A 20,259-nucleotide genomic window follows, 5' to 3' on the forward strand; every position below is an offset into this window, starting at 1 on the left:
GAACGGTTCCCTCTGCTCAGTCAAATCCAGAGTGCAGCAAAGCATACAGAATTCTATAATTTTGCTTTTCTGGGTCAGTTGCCTTCCATTGGTTCTATCCCAATTAAACTTGTCTAGGGACTGATACGCTTGCTGCTATTCAGTTTGTTTATTCTGCAGTTGCTTTAAGAAGACTGCAGGATTTATAAATGGAATTTCAAACTATAAATGTTGCACACTGTTTACCAAGAGTGTGCATCAGTCTTGGAGAGGCTGTAACTCAATGCAGTGTTTATCAGACACTTGTGAAACAGAAGAGAATGACAAATCAAGATAAGGGCCAATTTCTATAATGCCATTTGCCAACAAAGGAATTTCAAAGGAAAACTCCATTGTGAAATTATTGAATTAGAACTTATCAAGATGTTTATGTTTTGTCTTGAATCAAGAAAATGGTTTCCTGTCCCATTACAGATATCATATGATTATGTTATCATCAGTTACTATTGTAGGGAATGGTCACTTTACAAGCCTCTCACAGACTTGCTTTTTCCATTTAACTAATATTTTACTGAAGTTTACACCTTCCTTTACATACACACATCAACTGATGAAAATTCATCATATCAGAATAAATCTGCAACTTTTAAAAAGTAATACATTATGTTGTTTTCATTGCTACAGACTCAAACGCCACCTTTCAGTAAGTTATGAATCCTTTTTGGACATAACAGTAAACTATGGTTTAACATTAAATGCACAAGCAGCAACTGGAAGCATTTGCTTCTAAATTGTTATATACAAATTAGGGTGAACTCTGGTTAGTCTGTTTTGTTAATAAGGTAGCTCATAAAGCAGTTTGATTCTGAGTTGTTTGAACAAATCATAGTTTAAATTAGATGAAAATGTTTACTGAGTTTAGACATAGTGAAGAACTCTGTATGGTTGAAATATGAAAGCTTTCAATCTGTTTATTATAGTCAAGCTAGAGAATGAAAGGTGAGGGGGGATTGTGTATGCACATAGCTACAGTGATGGTATATTTTCCATTACAGTAGTGCACACTTGTCTAGAACACCTGAAGATGCACAAGATGCACAAAATGTATCAAGGCATATACTCTTGTACTCAAGATACACAAAATGCAAATAACCTGCAATGTTATGTCTGAAAATTGTATTTTTACGCATACACCAAGTGGGGGGGAACTGAGTCTTACACAACTGATGTTTTTGTTTCTTATAGATTTTGTAAGAATACTCCTTTTCTGTCTTGAATGATAGCTTGTTAATAAAATCTCTCAGACTTAACATGCTTAAGAAAAAAACCACCATAAGCTGACAATATGAGAGTGATTAATTGTCATTGCATCATATCATATTATACCACACGATTTCAGCAGTTGGTCTCTCAAGTTCAACATAATCATGCTTCTATGTGGTGTGTATTCAGGACACAGAAATCCACAGTAAATGTAGCTTGTACTTTACAAATTATATATGTCTGCAGGTGTGCTAGTGATTAATAGGTTGACTAACTTTTTTTGAGAGAGGTGTATTATCTAGTATTTATCCATGTTCCTGCTTTGGGCAAATACCAAACTTTGTATGTATCTAGACAGGTCCTAGCATAATCTAGAAACCATATACCGTATTTTTCGCCCCATAGGGCGCACCGGCCCATAGGACGCACCTAGTTTTTTTGTGGGGGAAATAAAGGAATTCCCCTTTATTTCCCCCCCAAAACCAGGTCGGGGAATCCAAACCAGGATGGGGAACAGCGGGATGGCGCGCTGCGCCTCCCCGCTGTCCCTCGAGCTTGCGGGGATGGCGGCGGGGAGAAGCGCACTTCTCCCCGCCGCCAGCCTTCAAACCATTTCGGGGGACAGCGGGAAGGCGCGCTGCGCCTCCCTGCTGTCCCCCGAGCTTGTGGGGCTGCCCGATATCTGCACGAAGCCCGGGGCGCGCTGTGCAGCGCTCCCCAGGCTTCTGGGTCCAGGCAGCTCTCCGCAAAGCAGTGGGAGAGCTGCGCGACTTCGGGCAGCTCTCCCACTGCTTGCGGAGAGCTTCCTGAAGCCTGGAGAGCGAGAGGGGTCGGTGGTGAGGGAGCCTATCTATGAGGGAAGCAGGGGTGGACTTTGGTCTTTCGAATTTCAGTGGCGCCCTGTGAGAGCCCAAAATTTGGTGCCCCCCTGCCTCTTGCCTTCCATTCTGCATGTGCACTATGTCATAGATGTGATGCTGTGTGGTGACCCCCTCAGCTTGGCGCCCAGTGTGAGGAAATCAGTTGTGTTGCCCTAAATCCACCTCTGTGGGAAGCCATTTGTGGCCTGATTCTCATATTATCCTTGTGACTAGTGCTTTCTTTCTGGAAGAAAGATGGGGGAACTCAACACAAAGTTAGTTTATTGTGGGCCCAGTCGCAGTGCCACACCCCCACTCCAGGCAGTTGCTAAATGTAAGTTGTAATTTATCAACTCAAGCAGACCATGACTGGATTAGAAATGACCACAACTTTATTGATTACAGATATAGGTGGATTTTTGGCTCAATTCCAGCCCCCCCCTCGACAACCCCCCCCCCCCAATTATTTAATCACATTGGGCAGGGATAGACTTCATGACACCCTCCATTTAGTGTGTACTGCGGTGCCCATCTCTCTTGTTGGCCATGCTAGTGGGGATTGAAGGGCGCTGCAATCCACATCATCACATCGAAGAGCACCACATTGCTACAGCTACAGAGCTACAGCTAGATACTGCATTTGCACAAGGAAGTGCCATGTGATCTTTCTGAACAAAAGGCCTTCAGATACAGCCATTACCACCATATCATAGAATTGTTGGAAAGGACACTGAGGATCATCTGGTCCAGCCCCCTGCAATGCAGGAATATGCAGCTGCCCCATGCGGGGATCAAACCTGCAACCTTGGCATTATCAGCACCATGTTCTAATCAACAGAGCTATCCAGGTTAAGCATTTAAGTGCTTATGTTCTTTTCATTTCTTGGCAGCCTCCATGCCTTATCATGCCCTGTGTAAAGTATCTCCAATAGGGTTTAGTCCAGTATTAACCAAACCAGAAAGATTACTTCTTCCCTTTTACCCATTGTGGTTGAAGTAGCTCAACTCAACAACCAGTGTGTTATTGTACTCAAAACTGCCTTCTGAGTGGGACCACGCTATCGTCACAAAGTTCACCCGTTGGTGACCATGCTATCAAGCCTCTCAGTAGTTGCAAAAGTGTTGACCTGGAACTTGTTTTCTTTCTCTCCTCCTAATGGTGTCAGACGCACGGGGTCCGGCCCTCTGCACGTGCTCAGAAGCCCTATCGCATGTGCTCCCGGATCCACGTTCCCGGGCTGCCTCCTGCTACTTTCCAAGAATCAACCCTCTCCCCTCCCTCTCCTTTTCCTCCTCTCCCGCTTCTCCAGTTACCCCTGGCGGGCTCCGTGCTGCCTGCCGCCCCCTCCCGCTTCTGCTGCCAACTCCCCTCTCTTCAGAGAGTAGCGGCAGCATCTGCTGAGTTCCCGCCTCTGTCCCCGCCCGGCACCGAGCAGCAGCAGCAGGAGGAGGCGGAGGAAGAAAAGAGACGGGAAGCTGCAGTGTGTGGGCAGCAGCAGCAAGCAGCAGCAGCAGCGAAGGAAGGAGGCGAGTTTTGTCCTTTCCGCTGCTAGTCCTGCGAAGGAACTGGCCGGCAGCAACCATGGCCTCGGGTCCTCGCAGGCCAGCGTCGGGCTGCCAAGCGCGAAGGGCAGGAGCAGCAGCGGCGGCGGGCCGACAATGAGCGACCAGCAGCAGCAGCTGCCCCTTCCAGCCTCTGCCGTCCAGGCCGCGCGCGGGCGCGGGTCTCCGTGCGGACCCCCGGAGCTTCTCCTCCTCGACGGCCCTCTCTCCGCCCGCGGAGGCCCCGCCATGTGGGGGAGGCTCCTCTCCGAGTTGGGCCAAAACGGCGACTACAGAGCAGGTAGCGTCGGGGGGGGGGAGGAGGCCGGCCCCATCTCTTCGGGCAGCAAACGTGTGAACGCGAACCGGGTTTGGGTTGTGTAGCGCCCAGCCTCCACAAAGCGTGTCCCTCTCTCTCTCCCCGCCCCACTCGCTTGTTTCAGTTTCCAGGCCAGATTTCTCCCCTCGGTTTTGGCGCTCTCGGTGAGGGTCTCTTCTCTCCTCAGTTTGTGCCTGGCTTCTTCTCCTTTCCCTACAGTTGCTTCAGATGTTCGTTAACGCGCGTCGCCATCTGGTTTCGTGATTTGGGAGGAGGAGAAGGGGCGGGTGTCGGGCAGAGTTGCGGGGAGAGGAGCGGAGGAAGAAGAAGAAGGTCACTGCAACAAATCCGCCCGCCCGGCGATGCAGATTGCAGCCCAGCCTGGGTGGGAAAGGAAGCGGGGCGCCGCCGCCGCTTCAGGGAGCCATTAAAGCCGGGGAAAGCAATGCAATTAGTTACTACGCGGCTATATTTAGCGCTTTCTCCGCTAATCACCCTTAAACCTGGCAGGATTGGTGAACGCGGCTTAATCCAAAGAGGAAAAGAAAAGCAACCCCCTGCGGGAAACAAACTAAACAAAATCACCACACTTGCTTTTCTCTTTGGAAGTTCCCAGATACGGGGGGTGGGGAGAAGACCCTAGTGCTGCCCGGTTTTGCACATGGCCCTGCAATAAACGTGTGCTTGTCTCGTCTCCCAGTCATGCAGCCCAGTTTCCTCAGAGAGACACTGTATGCTCTGCTTCCGGGAAGTAGTGATAACTCAGGGTTAGGGCTTTATTTTGGAAGGAAAGCTTTAAAGCTCAGTAGTGCTGTTAAAACCGGATACATCTCTGTCGAGGTTTCCAATGTGATGTTACTGTTGAAATGGGTAGGTTAAAACGGGTGGAATTCAGTTGGGCCTGTGTAGCTCGCATGTCCTTGATAAATTAATTAAGCCATACAGTTATCTCTATAATTAAACCATGCAAGATAGGATTAGGTTGAATATTCTTGCACTGATGGCCCCAAACTAGGTAGTGTTTTAGTCATCAGCTCCTGTTACTGATACTGAATAGTTCTCTTGCAGTGCCTGAGAACAAACTGTACTTGTCTGCACAGCACTTTAGAATAAATTACCACTGTGAATTACTGAACTGTTTGTTACATGTGAGGAGTGGCTTATAGCTTTAAGTTGTCAGCTGTTCTGGGGGAGAACTATTAAATAAACTGTGCAGATTCTGTTGTTTACTGTGCATACCGTTCATTTGCTAACTTTTTAATTAATGATCAGGGCTTGCTGTACATATATAATTTCCTATTCCTTAATCCATCCAGAAATTGAAGCAACGATTAAAATTGGCAGTTCCAGAAACAAATCCAGAATTTGTGACTGGTTTACTAAAATAATTGTATATGACTCAAGTATGAACCAACCCTGCTGGTTTGCTAGAAGATATCTCTACCTTATTCTCCTAGTCTAGGATAAACACAGCACTGATTCCCCCCACCCCTGGGCACTGTTGGTACAAGACTTATAGCTGCCTATTCAGTTCTGTGTGTATTCTATTTGCTGTAAAGTGAAAGGAAAATAGGAATCTACCTTCTAGCATGTCAGTGCTTTAGTCCATCTTGCTCATTATTGTTGACACTAACTGGCAAGGCTAGGCTCTCCAGGGTTTTAGACAGGGGTCTTTGCCAATCATGTTTGGAGATGCCAGTGACTGAACCTGATACCTTTCGCCTGTAATGAATGTGCTTTACTACTGAGCTTGAGGGCATTTTTAAAATTTTTACAATTAGCTATTAATTTATTTGCATCATACACACATTTGCAAAGTATGCTTCGCTTTTAAAATATTGTTTGCTTGCACTGTATCTATGGTAAAATGAAGCAATAGTATGTGCTTTAAACAATAGGGTTGTAATATCTAAAAAGAACACACCTGCCATACTGTAAGTATTTTTATGGCTTTTCACGTGTTATACAGTATTACTAAGGAGGGTGGGTGAGGGGTGAACCCACTGTCCAAAAACAACAACAGTTACCCATTTCTATAAGAAAATGCATAGAAAAACAAGTGGGGAAAATAAACAACTTCCAAGTCTTTCAGAACAACCAGCAGATCTTCCTGAAAGTAAAAGGATAGAAGCTTGTGAGAAATGCACACATGTGATTAAGCATTGACAGGTGCTTCCCAGCATGTTCTACTGTTACATCAATTTGTTTGTATACTTAGTTTGCTAGGCTAATACAGAAGTGAATAATAAAATAGATTGATTTAAAAGAATGTTGCTGGTTATAATAGTATCCTGCTGCTGGACAAAATGTGATACCCTTATTATCAAACCTGGAAATCTTTGTACCATTATGTTTTTTCATTTCAGTTTAGTATGTTTACTAAAATCTATACCATCCACTTGAAGCAGTGATTATGCCTGCCAAGTGCTAGAATATTAGGGCTGCTTTTGAATGTACCATTATTGACTTTGACACTGTAGTTTGATTGGTTGAAGTCTCTGAATGGAACCATTATCTGACCCAATATGAGATTAGTTCTGATTGCACAATAGTTTGGTAATAAAGTCATATCCATGGTGAATATTTTTGATTGTTCTTGTGGTGAATAATTCCTCACAAGAAGACTACAATTATTCATTATTCAATATTTTTATCAGGACAGTTGGGTTGCAAACGTAAATGTGAATTCTAATTATTTAAATAAATCATGTGCAAAGTTCCATAGAGAACATGGATTAATTGATAGCTCTAATCCAGCAAGAGGTTTCATTGTGCAGGTTACTCTTTGCATGAATAAGAGGCTGTTTTGGGATGCAGAATCCCCTCACTCATAATGACTTTGTACAGAAACTTTATAAGAAGACCACAGAGTATTGCACTTGTTTATCTGAATGTGTAGGTGATCAAGAATAAATATTTTAAACACCTGTTTCAGGTGTGGCACTTGTGAAGATAAGATTGATAATAATAAGCTATTTATGGACCCAAACATTCATATTGCTTCATTTTATATCTATCTGTCTGTCTATTATGGGACTATCCTCAATAAAACAAAATGACTGAGCTCTGTGAAGCATTATATAATTAATTGAGGCAAAGAGCATTCATGGGTAATTTCAGACCCAGGTGGTGTTTTTGTTTTTTGTTTGTAGGATAGCTAGTTGTTAACCAAATTCTGAAGGAGATTCAAATGTCTGTTTTTGAGGCTGAATGGCTTCTTTTGCTGAGACTTCTCTTTTTCCTAGCATCTGAAACCTTCATGTTTGGTTACTTAGAAAATGTAGTTCCACAACATGCATTGTTCATACAATTTGTGCATGGCATGTGGTTGCATAGCACTCACTAGTCCCACTGGATGTTACTAAATAATAATGAATGACACAACCCCTTCCTGCTTGTGCTACTTTGTGATATTTCAAAACAAACTTCATTAAATCTGTCTTCTCTAGAGCAATATGCAGTTCTTTTAAAAAATAAAAAAGTGGTAAACATGAGCAGCCCTCATGCCCCCCACAGTAATGTCCCGCATGGTGTAGTAGTGGTTACGAACGGTAGACTCGTAATCTGGTGAACCGGGTTCGCGTCTCCGCTCCTCCACATGCAGCTGCTGGGTGGCCTTGGGTTAGTCACACTTCTCTGAAGTCTCTCAGCCTCACTCACCTCACAGAGTGTTTGTTGTGGGGGAGGAAAGGAAAGGAGATTGTTGGCCACTTTGAGACTCCTTAAAAGTGAAAGGCAGGATATCAAATCCAAACTCTTCTTTTTCTTTTTGTGATCCTTGTAATGGATGTATTATTATTATTATTATTATTATTATTATTATTAATGATGATAATAATAATAATAATAATAATAGAATACTCCATGGTCTCTTTCTCACTCCAACACAAATTCCCAATGGCATTTGGTTTTGTGAAGACAAACCAAAAATCCTGATGTCCAGGCAGTCTCCTCACAACAAGGCTGGACTGCTGATTAGTGTTTTGTTTTTACTTTTACATTTATATCCTACATTTTCTCCAGGCGCTCAGTGAGTTCCCCTCTACCATGCAAGTCATGTGATGTGTGAAGTAAGAGCTGTTCTTCACAATGGCATTAGAGAAAGTGCCACATATCTGTGGCATGTAAATTGGTGTGCAGCCCCATGGGTGTATGAATAGAGTCCAATGTCTGAGTGTAAGGAGACCATAAAGTCTAGCTTTGATGTGCATAGCAAGGAGGCCTCAAATAAAAATACCCCGCAAAGTAGCATTCCCCAGAATGGCACCCCCCCATCAGGCATAGGCAAACTCCGGCCCTCCGGACTACAATGGGACTATAATTCCCATCATCCCTGACCACGGGTCCTGTTAGCTAGGGATGGTGGGAATTATAGTCCCATTGTAGTCCGGAGGGCCGGAGTTTGCCCATGCCTGCCCTAGATATTGCTGGGCTGCAACTCTCATCATCCCTGACATTGGCCATGCTGGTGCAGTTATTGGGATTTTTATTCCAAAATATTGGGAGGGCAACATCAGGGAAAGCTACTGCAAAGCCATTAATACCTGAATATGCACAGTGCAACAATTGTAGCATGTTTGATAATTTAGAAAATGCAGCCAAGTACTATACATTTTTTGTGCTTTTTGGCTTTCAAAACTTTAGCGGGGAATCTTGAAGAAGGGCCATACTTTAGTAGTGGAGCTTTGCTTTGCACATATTCAGTCCCTGGCCTCTTCAGGTATTCCTGTGAATGTCCCCAGTCTGAAACTACAGAGAGCAGCTATCAGTTAATATAGACCACATTGAGCTATATTGACAATTCATCTGACTCAGTATAAGGCATCTTACTATGATTCCAAGCTGGATAATTAATAGTAGAGTGATATTTTGTTCCTTGGTCCACTAACTAACTTGAAGGCAAGCTTTAGGCTGTTATAGTTATTTCTTGTCTAATAATAATTTCCTGAGACATGGTCTTCTTAATATAGGACAAATCTGTTGACAATATCTGTGTTTCCCTGAGCAAGGTAGGTTTTCTTGCTAAAGCCTCAGGTGGTATGAGAGTGATCAGCCTCACAGGCAATGTCACAATTGAATTTTAAACCAGTGTGAGATCACAATCTTCTTATGAGCTTTGAGGGGGGTCTCCTGAATTGGTTGGTTTTGTTAAAACATGAAACAAATGTTGAATTCATACTATAGGTGAAGAACCAGCTAGGATAACCTAAGCTCTCTTTGCCTTTTAGGTGTGGGATGGGTTGGGGTGGGGAGGGGAGAAAGATCAAGTAGTTTTATATCTGTTTGGATATAAACAGTAATTGGAGCCCTGAAGATGAGAACGCAATGGTGGTACTTGCCTCCAAGAATGCGGGTGTGTCCTTGAAAGGGGAAGTAATGGTGAGTTTCTGAATTGTCTGTGTAGTGGCACTGGCATGCCTAGACCCTTCCGGGATGAACTCAGTAGGCTGTACTGCCTTTTCTCTTTTTGGGTTGTGTGACCTTGATTTTCAAGGCTTATATAGCACCTCTGCCTTTTGTTAGCAGCTCCCTTCCTGTTCTTCCTATATCTTACCTTCCTATTTGTTTCACTTCTATTGTAATATGGGGTTACTGTGATGTCCCTTTGTGAGATGGCTTTTCTGCCTTTACATTTGACCTTTTTAATTTCTTTCGGGGATTGTGCTCTCGGGCAAGCTGTAACAAATATGCATGGGTGCGCAATTGGATAATGAACAAGCAAGAGAGAAAATAAATCTCACAACAGATGGAGGCTCACGTGAAGCACCACCTTTTGTACCAAGGAATAGCATAAAGGGAGGGAACAAGAATACAGCTGGCTCTATTCTCACCTAACTGTTATAATTAATGGGTGGTTTCTGAAGTTTATGTGAAATTGCAATCTTCACTCAGTTGGTTATGTTACAGTAAGGAGCAGATGAAGAGATTTCATAATCCATAATCCAGAACTATAAAAAAGGTAAACAAGCATTCTTAAAATGTTTATTGCAAATTAAAATCAGGATTGCTATGAAATAGTAATGAATGAAGAGGACATTCATTATGCAGTGTGAACCAACAAAGACTATGCTCTTCCCATTTGCATGCCACTTATTTGGCAATGGAAGTTACTCTTAAGAGTCTATCAAGACTAAGCATTTATTTATGCATACTCATTGATAATATTAAGTTTAATATACACATTTTTCATATTCTGTGCACAGTAGTAAACCAGTTGAGCAGATGAGAAATCTCTGCAATTGCTTGGGAGTCCTGAAGATCCTGAAATGGTTTAATGTGTGTGGCAGATGTCTTAACAGCTATTGTTGAAGAAAAACCCATTTGTTGCTGATAAGCTATAATAGGAGGAAGGCTGCTTCTACACTTGTCTCCAGTATCAACTGTTCTGCCTCTTCCACATAACTTTAGAATCCTATCTTTGGTTTGTAACCTGAGTTTCAGGCGCTAACAAGCTATTTGTTAATTCCAGTGGTATCCTTTACCGTACAACTTTACATATGAAAACATTTTCATTCTTATAAAAGGTCTATATTCCGTGTTCTGAAAACTTATGTGAGCAACTAAGTCCTACTCTGAAAGCTTCTGCTCCTCTTTTGCACAGATGGTTTAAGCTCAGTTGTAGGCAATATTGTGAACTTTTCCCATATAATTGTGACTAGGATTGGGGTGCTGCTGCGTGTACTTTGCAAAATGTGCACTGTCTTGTTGTTGCTTACTTTTTGAACAAGTGAAGCTTCGTTGCTCAGAAACAAAAATAAAAACATACTATTGAAGAACAAACTTTAAATTGTACTTAAGCCCAATTCAGTATGTTTTCCTTTATCTTAACTAGTGCACAATTACAGGAATAGTCCTCATGCATCCATGATTAGGAACTTCTGGCTAGCCACAGGATAGTCACATTGGATTCATTATGGCCACATAAGCATCTGCTTATATTTGTAATTAGGACTAGAAGAAATGCAGAAGTAGATGTTGAACAGTGTCTAGGTCACTGTAAATGTTTCTGTTCTCTTGGTCCAAGTATGAGAATTTCAGTGAGTCAAAGGGATTGGTAATTTATGACTAGGATTTTCATAAATTGAGTTTTCTGAAACTTTTACCGATAATTGCCTACAGGTAGTGTTGTGTCTGTTCATGCAACGTGTCTTTATCTCTCTTTGGGCAATCTTTGTATGAAGGTGAATAGGCCAAGGACTGCTTGCATATAGTTTCTTTGTTGGGATTTAGGTGAAAGGATTGTTCCATGAATGTGAGAAACATTTAACAGAAATTTGCTCTTTGATTATTTCCAAGCTTCCAGTTGCCAAGCAGCAAGCATTCTTAGCCTTCAGAAGAACATTGTTACAGAGTTGGGGGCGGGGGAATCATTTTGTTTACAGTACTGTATACCTAACTCCACACTATGATTCCCCTGCACAATGTGGAAGGCTGTGCTTTTTAATTTGTGGTACTGTACTGGGTCAGCTTTTCTGGTTCGATCTATTTGTTTGAGGAAAAATGAATGGCTGCTATGTAGTGACATATGCACTCTGAAATTTCTGTTACATGATCTGAGAATGACAACAGAAGACATTTTAAACAGAATTTTCTGACACTTGTAGTTGCAAACACTTTGGTTTTGTTTTTTTTTAAAGTAAGCTTGGGCTAAATAGAAAATGATACTTACATTTGTTGAACATGCAAGATTACTACATTTTAAATTTTATTTTTGTTTCAGGGTTCAGCTCCCTGTTAAGTACATGGCTGAGCAGGGTGGCCCTGAGAGAATCACTGTCTTGCAGCTTCAGGTTCCTACTTGTAAAATGGGAGTAATAGTGACGATTCTGCAAAAGATGTCAGAAGAATATAGTGATGAAGGTAGTTCAATTTGTTTCCTCTTCTAAGCTTATATATATAAGCTGGGATCCTTTGGGAGGAAGTGTGGAAAAGAGATTTAATAAATAAATACCTATAAACATACAGTGGTGCCCCACAAGACGAATGCCTCGCAAGACGGAAAACCCGCTAGACGAAAGGGTTTTCCGTTTCTGAGTTGCTTCGCAAGACGATTTTCCCTATGGGCTTGCTTCGCAAGACGAATCGTCTTGCTAGTCTTGCGATTTTTTTTCCGCTCCCCCCCCCCCCTTTTCTAAGCCGCTAAGCCACTAATAGCCTTTTAGCAGCTAAGCGGCTAAGCCTTTAATAGCCGCTAAACCGCTAATAGCGCTAATCCGCTAAGCCGCTAATAGGGTTGCTTCGCAAGACGAAAAAACCGCTAGACGAAGAGAATCGCGGAACGGATTCTTTTTGTCTTGCAAGGCACCACTGTATAAAGTGTGTGTGTGGGGGGGGGGAATCAAACTTCTTTGCTTCTTCCGTAGGGGAGCATGAGTGGACTAGGGGGACCAGTCTCTATAGAAATTAATGTAGCTTCAGAAATAGCATTGCAGCCTGCATAAAAAACCCTTCTTGTTCTCATATATTACCGGTGGAAAACCTATGTTTGAAATTGACAGTAAAAATTAAATTAAAGAAGGCTGCAGTACTAATGTTGGTACTTGGGACTTGTCCTTAACACATGAAGATTCAATAAAATAGTTTTATAAAAACAATTTCATCGTATCAGAAATATGGCCTGGAATAGCAGGGATGTGGCTCTGTAATAAAGGGTTTGAAATAAAAATGAAACTCGAGTTGTACACATCATATAGTATTTTTATTTACTGCCGCCTGCTCCACAGTAGGCCATGGTGCTCAAGCTTTGGATTTGTCTGGCAGGAATCAGGAGTGTGTCTTAGTGTTATACTGAAAGACGGGCGTTGTTATGCATGTCTTTCTTCCTTACCAAAAGGAAGCTTTGTGTGCCTCTGTAGGCAATGGAAACTGACAGCGGTGGCTAGGCAGTGTGATGTACAGGAAGAGACTGATGCTGAGCAATGACTGGAAGGAGCAATCGCTCCACCAGTTAGTAGCATGGAGCTTCCTTCCTCTTGGCCACTGATTGACCCATTGTACTACTGCTGTGTTTGCTTCTGTTGGAAACTGGTGTGTCTTACATATACTGGCTGTCTAAACTTCAGCTGCATCCCCATGAACAAAGGTGCAAACATTTCCCCTTTTTGTCACTGGCTAGAGGATCTTGTCAGGTGAAGTCATGAAGGGCTATCTCAAGAGTCCTTTGCTGAATTTCCCCATAATTACCTTGTACGTAAGTACATAAATCCGCTCCCTCTTGCCTTAAGTTTTCTTTCACTGTTAATTTAAAGGGCTACTTAAATATTACACGATATTACACAGATAACAGTTTAACTCCCTGTTGCCCAGTTCGTATATTATTGCACAGTGTAGCTGCTGAAAAAACTATTCATAACACATAGAAGGTTGGATCACATGTACTTGTTTTTGTCACATTACTTTGGCAGTGGGTGGGTGCAGTTGGAGAGGGAAATGACAATGTGACTTTGGTGATACTGCCTTCCCTTACTTAATGAAGCAGTATTGACCCTACCCAGCCCTGATTGTATGGATATCTTGCTAGCTACTGTACATCTTCTTATTATTCAGTAAATCAAGCATCTTCCTGCCCCTGCTTACCAAAATTTCCAAGATCAGCTTTCTTACTTCAAGTTCATGGTACAGTCGTACCTTGGTTGTTGAACGGAATCCATTCCGGAAGTCCGTCCGACTTCCGAAAACGTTTGACAACCAAGGTGTGGCTTCCGATTGGCTGCAGAAGCAGTGTCAGATGTTTGGGTTACGTTCGTAACCCGGAACACTCACTTCTAGGTTTGCGGCGTTCGAGAGCCAAAATGTCCAAGTCGCAAGGTGTTTGGGATCCAAGGTACGGCTGTATAGCAAAAATTAAAAAAAAAATTCATTGGAAATTTGGCAGCATGAAATGCTATTTTTAATGACAAGGTAAAATGCATTTTTGTGCAACAAACAACGTTTAGTTTCCAAGTGGTTGCAGGAATATGGCAACACATATCCCTGTCATTCCACCCTAAGGCCTGGCTGTTACAGACCTGCACCTCTGCTTTACTGTGTGGCCAAGCCCTGCCTTACGTTCTGCAGTCCTTTCGTTATGCAGAGCAGGCTCGACTGTTGTTAGTTACATTTCTCTTTAAAAAAAAATTTTTTTTGGGTGGTTGCTGCATAACTCATGAGAGGACTGTATTTTGATTATAAGCAGTAAAATTGTTTGCAAATCAATGTAAAACTCTGATCTGAAAACAGCTTAGAATAAAGCAGTGTAAATCTACTATTCTCTGGCTGTTTTTTAAAAACGAAATCTCCCCACATGGAATAATTTGGTTGAACAGAGAGTGTAAAAGAGGAATAGTTACTATAGGTGAAGAATGCATTGGTTAGGAGGATGGGGAGGTGAGCCAGCAATAGAAGGCATGAGCTAATGCATTGCATTTGCGTGCCAAAGTAGAAATAAGAAACATCTGTAGCTCAGTTTTCTGTTTCTGCTGTGTATTAACAGACTTTATAGGAGCAAAATAGCTAATCGGCAGGGCTGTACAACTCAGCTCTAAACTCCTCTTGTCCAATTTTTTAATACAAGGATTTGGTTCTGCAAGTGGAATAGGTAGAATAAATGAGCTTTGCACAGTTCATACAATTTGTACAATGTCACATATGGTTTCTGTGAGGAATTTTTGTCTTCCAGAATTTGGAATGTTTCATTCAGTTTGTCTGTGTATAAAGGAAGAAGCTGGATTTTAAGCCCAATAAAATGTGATTTTGCCATGAGAAATGGCTGCTGGTTGCACTTAGGAAATGGACCTTTCTCTGATTACTGGAATTCCTATTAAAGGAAAAATGGTCATTCCCTTTTTTATATTCCCTGCCTGCTCAGGTAATATGTAGGCTAGAGACTTGCAACATGAAAATGAAAACAGATTCTTAGGATTGTGTGCAAAGGAATACATTTTAGTTGCCATATTCCGTGCAATTTGAGTCATGCAGGTTTCCAAAGTCCCGGATTAAAATGAAATCTACAAAGGCCCTGAAAGTTCGTTAGTTGATATCTATGCTGGTTTTATGTGTTACACAAATGCGCTTGAATGAAAACATGAGCTTTAAGAGCTTATCATTGTGCTAAAGTAGATTGTTTATAGGCTGTCTTTGTCTCACTTGTGTCACTCTAATTACAGTTGAAGCCCTCTAGGGCTGTAACTTACTATGCAGCAACCATGTGCCACTACGGAAATGATGGCGACTGCTTGTTGCAAGTGCTGAGTAAAAAGTTCAAAGAGAAACTTTTGCTTACCTTCCTCTTCCTTCCATTCTTGCATGCGTCTATGTGTATATACCTACACAGCTCTGTCTGGTTCTCAGAATACCCCTGTGCTCTTTGAGCAATGCTCTCTCTTGCTTACATTGAATATCATTAATTTAGTGAAGTCCCATTTTATGTATTTTTATGTTTTGGAAATTGTTGTGGCCTACTGCTGATCAATTGAAGATAAGTAATTGTCTCGTAAAAAAGTATAAGTCAGCTATTTCACCAGTTGTTAGAGACAACTACAGCTATGAATTAAGAATTACAGTATAAGATGCAGTCAGTGCAGAAGTAATTTACAAGTAGGACAGTAAATTACTGTAATACTACCTATAGTATATACTATATAGTATATAATATAGTATATACTCCTGCCAACCTAGCAGTTCGAAAGCATGCCCCCAAAAGGTACACGTAGATAAATAGGTACTGCTTCGGCGGGAAGGTAAACAGCCTTTCCGTGCGCTGCTCTGGCTTTGGCATTCGGTTGTGCCAGAAGCAGCTTAGTCATGCTGGCCACATGACCCAGAAAAACTGCCTGCGGACAAATGCCGACTCCCTCGGCCTGTAAAGCGAGATGAGCACCACAACCCCAGAGTCGTCTGCGACTGGACGTAAGTGTCAGGGGTCTTTTACCTTTACCTTTTTTTATAGTTCTCATACTATAAATACTACCCTAATGGAGTTGTTATTCCAGTCCTCAAATCTGGAAGATGGAAATCCAAGCTTTATATTCTTACATCTTGTCTGCGATCTATATATTCTTATTTCCTCCCCTTACATCATTTCGATCTTCTACAGGCAGGACATTGAAGGATTTTATAGTGCTTAACTGTGACAGTGGAGTATACATGCATTATGCACTCTTGGTAGTTCCACTGCCCTCAAGTTCTGAGTGGTGGTGTTCCAGGAGAGAGCATTCTCTTTGTCAGCCCTTAAGCTATAGAATTTCCTTCCCACTGAGGTGTGTCTGTTACCTTTAATAAGTAGTTTTTGTCCTATGTTGAATTTACCCTGGTCTTTTGACACCCGAGGTCTGTATTTCAAGACCCGACCTATTAGTTTAACTATCATTTGTTTTAAATTATTTCAATATTTTATTTTTAAATTGTTGTTACCCATCTTGAGACTTCATGGCAAAGGGCTGATGATGATGATGAATAATAATTAATAATAATACGTTTTGTAAGTCTACACTATTCAAGGCATCAATAAAATTTAAAGAGGCAATCTTCTGTGTGACTCTCTTCTCTGCTGCTGTGTGTCTAAAATTTTACCAGATTTTGCATTATGTTTAGTTGCATAAAATCCATAGATTCTGCTATAATTAAGTGTAGCTGCTGCCTCAAAGCAGTCTCCGTGCCATCATTTTACTACACTTGCTGGTAAAAAAAGTATTGCTTCCCTATTTTGATTTAATAAAACCTAAGGAAATAATACAATTCCTTGGTAATCAGAGAGTTCATTTTACATGCAACTAAAATTGTAGTAATTTCCTGATCCTTTAAGAAAAATGGGAACCTGCCCATTTCAAGCCTTGGCACAGGTTGCATGATTTGCTCCAATGTCTCCTGTCATCCATATGTATTGCTCTACTATTCCCCTGCTCCTCACAAACTGGGTAGGCCTGGCAGTCTGTTCTGATTGGCAAAAATGAAGAAGGAACAGCAGGATAACGAGGGCAACCTGGCAGGACATAATGGACATGCTTGTGCATCATCTGCCCATGTTATACTTGGCTCAGTCCCCTGACTTTTACATACATTTGATATTTGCATTGTAGAGGCAGGCGCTTTGAAGTGGGATGGGAATTAGCAAACCGCGGATGGGATTGGCGCATACCAATTGGCAAAATTACGTTCTGCAGTTCTTTTTAAAATTTGAGCACTATAGACATGCACACATGAATACTTCAAGCAAGGTATGAGCTTCCTCTGCAATGCAAGTGGGTCAGGTTTGTCCTGCCACACTGCATGTCATTTGTAATTTACTAAAAGAGCTTATTACTGTATCTGAAGTGTGTGTTAGCCAGTAGCACCAGCATAGCTGATTGGCTGTGTGCAGACATAGAAGAGGGGGCAGCTTGAGTGGAAATGTCTATCCTTCCATAGACTGGAATCCACAAACTGAATTGAAAGTGTAAAGATGTAATAAGTAGCGACAGCAGTATAGGGGATAAGAATCAAGGAACCTGAATAGATGTGATTGGCACGAAGTCCAAGTGCCTTATTAGTTGAATTTGAAATGTGCTTTCTGCTGCTTTGCTCTGTTTAGTTATGATGTAGCAAATCACAATGAGCGTTTGTCGATGTGAGTGTGCATGCCCGTGTGCATCTGGCATTATTCAAGGTTCCGCTTTAGTTAATTGTTCAATTGTGATTTTATTTAATTTATTGACTTTTTGGAATAGGGTGTATCTTGCACTTACTGAAGGCTGGCCTCTACTACATTGTGTCACAACTCATAAAATCTGTATTTCTTCATGGCTTTTAAGTCTTTTCATTCAAGATCTGACCTGAATAGATGGCTTGTGACATGCTGTAAGGTCATGAAATCCATAGATGATGAGCTGAACTATATTTACTGTATTTCTGTTCTTTTATATCGGATAGCATGCAGTTGTTTAGTGTCTTCGGTTGAAGTGATTGCTAAAAGTTGCCCTCTAGCCAAGAGTCTTTTGTGTCAGACAAATGAAACTTTGTCTGCTGGAAGGAAGCTGTTGAAAACCCTTTTGAGGAGATTGTGGTTTGGTGTCGAGCTCTCATATAATATTAATTACACTTCTCTTAAGGGTCATTTTAATTAAATTAAAACTAGAGAAAACTAGCCTTTTAGAATCCTGAGCAACATTTTCTGTGTGTGTGTCTGAATGTATGATGACTTCCAGCTTGCCTCTCAAAACCTTACTTGCAAAGAAATGCGTAGCAAAAAATAAACTGTATTTTGCAATATCTTCTGAGCCTTGAGCAAAGCTAGGTTGAGAATAAACACAACAAATATACAATGTAGTAACTGAATGATACCAGATCTTAACAAGAGACTGCCATTTGTTTGAATGCATTCATGTGCAACTTCTGTGATAAACTACATCATTAGATTACCGTAGAACAAATTGCTACAGGTTTTGATGTTTCCTAATTTTACATCTGTGGATATTATCTTTAAAATCCAGTTTGTTGTTGAACTCTGTCGTAATGACTTTGAATAAATATACTTTTTTCTTGGCAGGCACAGAATATTCTTCGTCGGGATGGTTACCTGGTACTGATCCACTGTGGCAAGCCACAACTGGTGGTTCAAGTGGTCGGAGTACCCACCTGAGAAGACACAGCATAGCTTCTGACAGTGGGGACACTGGTATCGGAACCTCCTGTTCTGATAGTGTGGAAGGTGAGTAGAGATGCTTAATATAAGGCATTGGTGCTTTCATGGAATGCAGAGGCAAGAGATGGTCTTGAAACATTGAGACGGAGTTTATATAAAATACAGAGAAGCACGTAACTTGTTCAGAGAACAAGTTAACTCTCCCCCCCCCTCCGGTTGACGTGAGAGATTTATGTTTTTTCAGAAGTAATTCCCACCATATTCAGTGGGGCTTATTCACAAATAAGTGCTCATTAAATTGCAGCCTTATTTTTTATTTGGTCAAAGGTAACTTATGTTAAATATAGTTACAGGTAGGTAGCCATGTTGGTCTGCCGTAGTCGAAACAAAATAAAAAATTTCCTTCCAGTAGCACCTTAGAGACCAACTAAGTTTGTTATTGGTATGAGCTTTCGTGTGTATCTGAAGAAGTGTGCATACCAATAACAAACTTAGTTGGTCTCTAAGGTGCTACTGGAAGAAAATTTTTTATTATGTTAAATATGTAAGACCTCCTGAGTATACCCTTCATGAGATGCTGATGTTCAAGAGTGTTGCTTTGTTTTCCCCTTCCACCATACCTAAACAAGTAAAAACCAATAAAAAATTTAATTTGGAAGAACAGAAATACTTACATTTGCATAAGGGAGTAGTGCCTGTGTCCAGCTCTGCCTGGTTCCCCAGTTATGGCTCTTCCTAGATCTGTCCTACAATTTGTTTACTTATTCCATGAACTGGTGGTTGAGCAATCCCTCCTTTGCCAGCCTGCTCATGTGCCTACATCAAATTCTTGGTTGCCCTTGCCTTGGCCATCAGGCGGGTCGCTAAAAACAAGGCTGGGCTACATAGCGCTAGCTGATAACATTGTTGTACCTACTTTTATTTGTTAGCACTCCCTTTGTTCTGTTTTTACTTGCCCTGTATTTATTGGAAATAAAAGACATGTTATTGGATCTGCTGATGTCACTTATCTACATTGTTTTCACACTGCTGTTCTAAATCATCTTGCTGTTTTCCTGTCTGAAATTCATGCACGAGGCTGTTTTTCAAGGGAAGAGGAAAATTTTTACAAAGCAAAACAGGAACCCCACTCTGAACTCATTGGATTGCATTTTTGTCAGTACTGGCTAGACTTTAGGCAAGACTTTTTTTAAAAAAAAAATAGGATGCAGCATAATTCATGACGAAATCTAGATAGGCTGCCAAAAAGAACTTTATTTTCAAGCTGGTCTTTAGCCTGTTCTCAGTTGCAATGCTGAGAAGGCAGGTCTTGCATAACTGATAGTAGAAAATGCTGTTGAACAACCTGGCAACTTTGACCATTGCAAAGATGCAGGGAAAGGAAATTGCATTTTTCAAGCTTAATAAATATAATGAAGTTCCTGTCAGCTTCAGTACTGAACTAAGTGTGATTTTTTTATTGTACTTTCCCATTCTTAATTATCAGTGTATAAAACTTAGTCTTTGCTTTGTAGTATATCTTCACATAGAATTGCTTTAATGTTCTTCCCTCTAGCAAATGGGTATGTAGATTTGATAAATGATTACATACAGGGTACATGCCCAGATTATTTGAATAGATTGGCAGAAACTAGCAAAATCAGGGTTGTGAATTATTCTAGACCACCAAGGTGTCTGTGCCACAGAAAAATGCTTTTCTT

At 41.3% G+C, this 20,259-nt stretch overlaps 1 protein-coding gene and 1 long non-coding RNA gene across 4 annotated transcripts in view; one reads left to right on the forward strand and one right to left on the reverse strand.

Moving 5' to 3' along the window:
• The first annotated feature begins 3,467 nt into the window (after positions 1 to 3,467).
• Positions 3,468 to 20,259, forward strand: part of CEP85L (centrosomal protein 85L) — a 97,499-nt gene continuing 80,707 nt past the window's right edge. For 2 of the 3 annotated variants that reach the window (XM_028723272.2, XM_028723273.2), the window contains exons 1-2: positions 3,468 to 3,945; positions 18,464 to 18,625. In XM_028723272.2, the coding sequence (XP_028579105.2) occupies positions 3,762 to 3,945; positions 18,464 to 18,625 (346 nt within the window). In that variant the 5' untranslated portion in view covers positions 3,468 to 3,761. Of the gene's footprint in view, positions 3,946 to 11,683; positions 11,824 to 18,463; positions 18,626 to 20,259 lie in introns of all 3 variants that reach the window. The other variant, XM_077926056.1, reaches the window with a different exon arrangement.
• Positions 11,568 to 13,669, reverse strand: LOC144327273 (uncharacterized). Its single transcript, XR_013392271.1, has 2 exons — positions 13,540 to 13,669; positions 11,568 to 11,872 (listed from the first exon to the last, which is right to left on the reverse strand). It is a non-coding gene; the product is annotated as an uncharacterized LOC144327273 (long non-coding RNA).

Source organism: Podarcis muralis, chromosome 3 (genome assembly GCF_964188315.1).
Source record: "Podarcis muralis chromosome 3, rPodMur119.hap1.1, whole genome shotgun sequence".
NCBI lineage: Eukaryota > Metazoa > Chordata > Lepidosauria > Squamata > Lacertidae > Podarcis > Podarcis muralis.